The 8229-nt window shown below is 33.7% G+C and overlaps 1 protein-coding gene and 1 non-coding gene across 3 annotated transcripts; one reads left to right on the top strand and one right to left on the bottom strand.

Annotated features, from left to right (window-relative positions):
- Nucleotides 1-1260: 1260 nt before the first annotated feature.
- Nucleotides 1261-6037, bottom strand: LOC141642805 (uncharacterized). 2 transcript variants are annotated; one of them, XM_074451747.1, is made up of 10 exons: nucleotides 5906-6037; nucleotides 5714-5794; nucleotides 5583-5607; nucleotides 5388-5470; nucleotides 5219-5251; nucleotides 3351-3429; nucleotides 3191-3243; nucleotides 2159-2219; nucleotides 1906-1988; nucleotides 1261-1589 (listed from the first exon to the last, which is right to left on the bottom strand). In XM_074451747.1, the coding sequence occupies exons 1-10, from the start codon at nucleotides 5927-5929 to the stop codon at nucleotides 1500-1502; spliced, it is 612 nt and encodes a 203-aa protein (XP_074307848.1). In that variant the 5' UTR covers nucleotides 5930-6037; the 3' UTR covers nucleotides 1261-1499. The 2 variants fall into 2 exon arrangements, with proteins under 2 accessions (XP_074307848.1, XP_074307847.1); XM_074451746.1 differs by lacking the exon at nucleotides 5219-5251 and having other exon boundaries at nucleotides 3351-3443; nucleotides 5366-5470; nucleotides 5906-6027.
- Nucleotides 6038-6084: 47 nt separating this feature from the next.
- Nucleotides 6085-6156, top strand: TRNAP-CGG (transfer RNA proline (anticodon CGG)). The gene has a single exon. It is a non-coding gene; the product is annotated as a tRNA-Pro (tRNA).
- Nucleotides 6157-8229: the final 2073 nt, after the last annotated feature.

Raw genomic sequence — 8229 nt, 5'->3', positions numbered from 1 at the left:
AATCGGATTAGAGGAACGAAAATGCTATGATGAATGAGTTGAGATTTGAGAAGTGACGGAATTATGATTTGGTTAACGGTGATCGAAGAGGGCGATCAGAATGGATGATGAAGAGGGTGATGGTCGAAGAGAGAGAAGGAGAGATGAGTGAGAAAGTGAAAATGAGAAAATGAATGAGATTGAAGGGTTTGGGGGTGCGCCTAGGTTTCAAACAAAATAAAGTCTAATGTGGTCCGTAGTATTATCATTATTATTATTAGTAGTATAGTGGTTCTCATGGTTCTCATTATACTAGTGGTTCTCATAGGATCCCAAATCTATATATATATATATATATATATATATATATATATATATATATATATATATATATATATATATATATATATATATATATATATATATATATATATATTTATATTTATCTCTCTATTTTAGATGACTTATTAATTACTTCCTCCCCGATGTATCCATCTTCTAAGTATAAAAGCTAAGTCTTTTAAAAATTTCTGATCGGTTCCCTATTTTAAGGGAAAATAAATTATTTTCTAAAGTGGGTCTCACCACAAACTTCCCTCATATTTATTTAAGATACGACGCCACCGGGTGGCGCTCAATTTTGGCGTAACCCTCTCACATGCATCCTTTATTATTGGGGTCCCCACTTATTTTATGGGATTTATCCATTATTTTGGGGGTCCACATTTATTGCTTGTGAGAGGGTGGCGCCGAGTTTGGGCGCCACCGGGTGACGCTAACTCATTTTCCTTTATTTAACCTGATTATGTAAAAAGATGGAATTTGGAGAAAATCAATTTCAATATATAAAGTCTGATGGTATAATAGTGGTAGGAGCGTAGAACACAATTGAAGAAACAATTAATTTCTATTTCTACAATTTCTCCCATTTCTACCATTACAATTTACATTACATTAATTATACAACACATGTTATATATACAAAAAAAAATGAACATATGGGATTTTATAAATTATCCAAAAATCATGAAAAATAATCAAATAAAGAGTTTTTAGAAATAAATTGAACATTTGTTATATATAATTATGAAAAGAAAAAAACACGGTCCCGAATTCTTGCAAAACAGAATAAATCAAACCCCAATTTACCCGTTTTCAAAATCTTAATTATTTGTAGATATAATCAAATTGTTGGATATTTATTCCCGTGCAATATTTTGCACGGGAATAAAACTAGTGAGTTAATGAAAGGTGAAAATATTAACCAAAATTCAAAAACAATGAATGAATAACCCATATTGCTTCCAACATGTATAAACTCAGGTGATGTTCATGAAAGATACACAAATTACTGAGCTAGCCGCACTACAAATTAGCACTTCAACTCTAAAGCATGATTACAAAGGCAACCTCAAAAAAAGGGCACAACGGATTCTATCACTTTTTCTAAGAACCAAAGCTACTTAAACTTTAAGCATGGTTACAAAAGCAAACGCAAAGAAAGGGTTCAATGGATGCTATCACTTTTTCGAAGACCCAAAGCCACCAAATCCCATCATGGCAGCAACGTCGGGATCCATCTCAGGCTCCTCCTCGGCTATCTTCTCCTTCTGTTACAATAAATAATAGGCTTCATTAGTGAAGGCTGAAGAATTGACCACAAGAAATGGAAGAAGAGAACAAATACGGCAAGTCTGATATGAGATAGTCTCACACTCTCACATGTGAAACTAAGCCAAATCCTTAGGAACTCCTCATTCACTTATACGGTGAGTGGGTTGGTCTCACATAGTCACATGTGAAGCTAAGCCAAATCCTTTGGAATTCCTCATTTAGTTATATGGGTTGGTCTCACATGTGATGAGATAGTCACATAAAAGCTTGTGTAATATTAAGGAAAAAAGTAACTTCATCCACAGGACAAACCTTCTTTTCCTTTTTCTTCTCCCGGCGCTGGCGTTTCCTCTCCTCCTCCTCTTGTTGCTGTTTTAGTATTCGTTCATCAAGATCTGGATGAGTAAAGCAGCACAATCAATGCATGATCACGATCTAATAAATCGAAAAAGATACATCATGCAAAGAAGTGCAATGTAATAGACGTTCACTTGACTGCATGAGAAAGTGTAAAATCTATTAATTTACAACTTATTAGTCACACAAGAACTGAATATAGTCTCACCTTGTTCTGAGAAACAGCTGGGCGCTTTTCGTTTCTTAAGAACCTCGAATCGTTGCCGAACCTAAACCAAACGAGATAAGAAATCAGTATTCTCAGATAAAGCAAGCAAATCAACACAATCAAGGTACCTTAGTAAATGTAAAGCAGCAGATACAAATTAGCACTAAATCCTCTAATTATCTTCATACCCCTCAATAAGGTGACCTTTCCTTGCTTATCACGGAAGACCCTAATTGACTAGTTATCGTAGGTTATATCAAGCAGAATACTACGTTCACACAAAAACTCAACCAGCCGGGCCAAAAAAAAATAAAGGGAAGAAAATAATGTTGAGTGGTAAGATAGTTAACAAACTTATTGTACTTAACGGAAAAAGAGGATAATTATACAGTTATGCTTATTCTTGTACTCTGATGGAAAAAGAAGATAAGTATACTGTTTTTTTTTTTTTTGAAAGATGAGGATAAGTATACTGTTATGCTCTTTGTCCAGAAGATGCCAGAGAGCCTAGGGCTAAATGCCTAGTTCTTAAACAGTTAAACACACTATCTACAATCTTCTAGAATTTCGCAAATGAAGAATTATCTCTTGGATAATACTTAATAGTATATAGATTGAACACTCAAGGATACCCATATAAAGTGATCAGTTTGAGTGAAACATAAGCAATATATATTGAGTAGATGCTAAATAAAGCAGATCAAGAAAGTAGAAACTACTTATACTAAAAGAGGATAAGTACACTGTTATGCTCTTTATCCAGAAGATCCCAGAGCCTAGGCCTAAATGCGTAGTTCTTAAACGCACTATCTACAATCTCGTAAATGAAGAGTTATCTCTTGGATAATAGTACATAGATTGAACACTCAAGGATACCCATCTAACCGTTGAAGATTGTCGGAAGTAACTATATCTAGGAAATGGGAAGTAATAGTTGAATAAAGTGATTATAGAGCGCAACATAAGCAATATAAATTGAGTATATGCTAAAGAAAGCAGATCAAGAAACTACTTCTACTAAAAGACTTAAACCTGATCAAGAGTTGCTCGTTCAGCTCGCATCGACATCCCCAAAGCCCTTTGATCTGAACAAAAGAAGGATTATCTTAACTGAGTAAAGTCAATAGATCACTACGGAAGCAAAAAAAAAAAAAGGATAGAGAGACCAGTCTGTACTCTAACAATAACTTACGTTTCTTTCCATTGATGTGATCCAAGTAATTTGCCGAATCTTTTACCACACATTCACAAACTGAACAGAAGTAACCAGCCTGCAGCAGGAGCTCTAATAAGATACCATAGCAATAACCAACCTTATATGAATAAAGCTCCAACTTAACAAGGCTAAACTACAAAGCAAACAAGAATCAGAACATCAATGGCTTGTCTAGTTCTTCCAAAAGTACCATCCTAATATAATTCTTGTTTGAGCAAAGGAATAAGGTGGATGTAACAATAAATAAGTATTCTTGACAGAGAGACGAGAATAATATGCTAAACCCAATACTAGGCCGAGATGGCAAGAAAAAACAATAAGATATCCATGATCCGTATTTCAAATTCACTAACTCTGCTACAAAACCTAATACTAGAGCAACAAAACAAACATCATCATGTGATTCAAAGGCTTATGCCTGTGGCGGGGTAAGGGGAGTGGATGCACACACTCTTATCCATGAGTTGAAATGACAAAGATGTCTCCAAGAAAACTGTAATAAGAATAGTATCGAGTATTTCATCTCCCCCTACTGCTACACAATAGAAGAGGTGTAGACAATTAAGTGACCTTTTTCCGGTTTATTTCCAAAAACTAGTGCATCCTTGACCCCATACGTTTGACACTATGTGCAAATTAGCCCCATAACTTTCTACTAGTGCAAATTAGCCCCATTAGTTATAGCTCATGTGCAATTAAAAAAATGACTAGGATGAAGTTAAAAAAAAGAAAAATTATGAAGTTACACTAAACCAAATTCCCAGCATCACTTGCTTCATTACTTTCCCCTTATCTCTCCCCCTCTCATATTTTGAGCTCCTAACTCAAATCCCTTCATTTTCTCCATTTTCATCTCATTTTTGTTTGATGTAGTCTAAAGGACTCATTCCTTCATGTCGATCACCATTTTGTAATTGAAGATCCTGTAAATTAAATTGCCTATTAAGCCGTAGCCTTTACTCGCTCCATAGGACATAAAAGCACGATCCTTGAGCTATTTTCCTTACCCAAGTACCACCAAAAACTGAAAAATGAAACTGGGGGAAAATTGAAAGTTGGCTTCTATAACATGTTTTTTCCTTTTGTTTATATTAAACTTATCCTAGTCATTTTTCCGTTGCCATGTCATTTTGTTTCCGGCGACAAATTTACATGAATATCTCCAATTGGGGCTTAATTGCACATGAGGTATAACTAATGGGGTTAATTTGCACTACTAGAAAATTTACAGGGCAAATTTGCAGAGTGTCAAACATATGGGGCTTATTTGCCACTTTCCCGAGAAGGAAGGAGGGTAAAACTTGGATTAAAACAGTTTAATGGTTATTACATATTTACACCGTAGTACATACATTAGTAAAGTAGAATGATTAAAAAGTGAGGAATACTGATAAAAGAGTAGTGGTAGCAATGTCACCTTGCATTCTAAACATCATAGGTTCGATTCTGCTTAGCTACATTTTCACGTTTTATTTTTCATTTAAAAATCAAATAAACTGCTACTAATGAGAATCGAACCCGCGCTAACATGTAAGAGCTCTAAGTTAACCAACATGGCAATGAACTTTAATTGATATTAAGTGAGAGAAAATTAAATTTATCATATATGAGTGTTGGGAATTATTAGCATTTTTTTTATCAAATTTTCATTTTTCCTAATTATTTGTTTGTTTTTATTTTTTTCTTTGTGAGGTAAAGGCAAACAAATTATTGCGACTGTGGGAGTACTTTATATTTATAGTATATAAATATACGTGTATCATTTTTTCAATTTCGTACAGGGCACCCAAAATGACAGGGACGGCCCTATAAGGAAGAACGTAAAAAGAGAAAGTAGGGCATACCTGCTGGCTTAGAGGTGCGATCGGAGTGACGACCTACAAAATAACAAAAAGAAAAAAAACATATTGGCAAAATGACTTAAGGTTGGCTGACATGATCCGCAAACTAGAACTCTCATAGCATATGCGAGTAATGGATATAGAGGAAACGTAAAAAGGAGAAATTGGAAACCTGGGTCTTTCCGAGGCGAGACTCGAGATCAACTTCATAATCCCTGTGTTTGAGGGGCTGCCTTTGAACTGGAGGGCCTTTAGCTGCAGATACATACGCACATTCATACATATACAACAGGAACAACCCATGAGTGTATGAGTTAATACCGAATTCAAATAAAGTAAATTTGTTGATAAATTAACATCAATTTACATTTAGGTTTGAGGCGATCTTTTTCCTGGATTAAAATCACACAAGCAGCAGCAGCAGCAAATACATACAATAAGTTAGTATAATTGAAAAAGAGATGTTAAGTTAAGAAGAAAATAATAAAGGGGACTCACCTTTTCTTCACGCTGACGAGCTCGTTCTAAGTATTCCTCTCGATCAAACTTTCTCCTGAAAGTATTATCTACTCCTACTGACTGCATACATATTAATAATTAACCAATTATGTTTCAATTAACACTAATCAATCATCATATTCATCATTAAGGTAATTACGTAAACAAATATTGGAGATTAAGGAAACTTACTTGATTATTACTGGGTTCACCCATTGAATTTGGGGAAACATTCAAATCACAAACCCTAATTTATAATCCCTTTTATTTTATGAGACTATTATACAACAACTGAGAACGACAGGAATTGTTGATGTCCAACTTAACGTATTACTATTAAGTATGTCTTTTATCAAATGAAAGGCAAACAAGGGTGTTTGGTCTAGTGGTATGATTCTCGCTTCGGGTGCGAGAGGTCGTGAGTTCGATTCTCGCAACACCCCTTTTCCTCTTTTTAATTTCGAACATGTCGTGCCTTACCTGGTATACGTGTTTTCATAGGCTATCGCACACCTATACAAAAATAAATACCCTACACAAATTAATGTAGCCTTCTAGACTTGGTCGGTCACCGCATACTTTGGGATTTTCATTTCAAGCCCGGGTACTTTGGAATTTTCATTTTAAGCCCGGGCGTTGGTATTTATGGCTTGAGTCCATGCCTTCTACACTTCGTACATGTCGTGTCTTACCTGGTATACGTGCTTTTCATAGGCTATCGCACACCTATGCAAAAATAAATACCCTACACAAATCAATATCTATCTATCTATATTATTAAAGGAAGCTTTTTTCGAGTGATTACAGAGAGTCCAATCTTAACGGAATACTTCATCACATCTAAAAATAAAATAATTAAGAAGAAGATACAATATATTAGTTTTTAACTATGATGCTACCTCTTTTAAGTATAAATATAGTTTTTTTTAAACTCTCTCCTACCCATAAATTTTGATGCTCACGTTTTTGTTTGGTCATTTAGATTAGTTTGTCTACTATTTTTGTTTTATTTTGATATTATGGAGTCTTTTTTTATGTATCTTAATTGCTCTAGGTGCACAATTATTATTATGATTCTACTTCTTTGATTATTAATCTCATAAAAATTTGTATATTTGATTACAGGAGGTTTTGACTTGATGCCCACATTCTATAAGCTATTAAGGTTTGTTTCCCTATTTTCATGAATTACATCTATTTCAATTTGTTAATTATGTTTTATTTTATTTTATTTTTATGGGTGCTTTTTTATGATTGATTAACACTTTATCTAACATCTTTGTACTTATTTTAGATGCAGATTTTTTTTAAAAAAATTAGCCTTATTGTTAAACATATGTTTTCTTTGCCGGATATTTATGAAGGTACAATTATCAATGAAATATCAAAGAGAGTTCCCGGTTCTACGACTTGCTAATAGAACGAGCATATTAAAGTTTACAGCTTTCTTAAACTACCTATATAAAAAAATAATATTGGTGTTATATAAAATCTTACGAGCTCCAACTCATAGAGAAAACAATCAATCAATTTAGTTTGTAAAGATGATGTAATATTAGTGCAGGAACTCCAATCGGCTTCGAAACTCAGTTTCGCATGCACCTGTCGGCTGTCGCCATTCAGTTATACGTAGAATTCTAATGAAAAAAAGAATTAATGTGTGCTTAGTTAATACATGTTTGATCTTAGTTAAAAAAAATTGAACACTAAACTCATGACAAAAATTAAATTTTTCATACGCAGTCACGAGTCACTCAAATTACAACGTCCAATTAATGAACCATATGCCATCGAGTTATTATGAACCGATTAGTAATACATTCAAGGAAATAGAATGAAGAGACAGATAAATTGTACCTTCTTTATAAATCTTACCGTGAAAGTAGATATAGAGAGTTCGTGAGATCTGTTATAAGTGGACCTGGTAAATTTAACCCGACCTGCATCGAATTTGACCCGAGACCCGAATGACTCGACCCTATTCAACTCAATCCGAATGTGTATTGCTGTATTATGACCGTTATAACCAAAAAACTTAAAAACAACCGATACGAAAATAACTCGACCAAAATAACCTGACCCGACCATATTTCTAATTAAAATTGTGCATAGTTAGAACTCTTACAAATCGAGTCATGTATAACATAAGTTTCATATTAGAAGTCTCCGTGTAACAGCATTATCCTATTAAAACAAATAGATAAAATAATTTAACATATCCTAAATAAAACTGAAAATAAGAGTTGTATGAGCAATAATTTACGTGAAAAATTGAGTTTAGATACATTGCCTATCCACCATGAAAATTTGAAAAAAAAAATTGAAAATTTGAGTTAAGCCAGTAGCCTATACGTCACAAACACCCTATATATACATTTCCAAGCATTGTATAGAGTTCTAATTTTTTTTTTTTTTTTATTAATTTTCGTCAATGGTTTATTTGATTAAAATTTCGTCTTTGGATACAGGATACATTGTTTTTTTTTTTTTTTTTTTTTGTTATGGTGTAGTCCAAC

This window comes from Silene latifolia, chromosome 2 (assembly GCF_048544455.1).
Source record: "Silene latifolia isolate original U9 population chromosome 2, ASM4854445v1, whole genome shotgun sequence".
Classification (NCBI taxonomy): domain Eukaryota; kingdom Viridiplantae; phylum Streptophyta; class Magnoliopsida; order Caryophyllales; family Caryophyllaceae; genus Silene; species Silene latifolia.
Note: the sequence above shows the minus strand (reverse complement) of the source record. Positions and strands in the feature narration are given on the sequence as shown.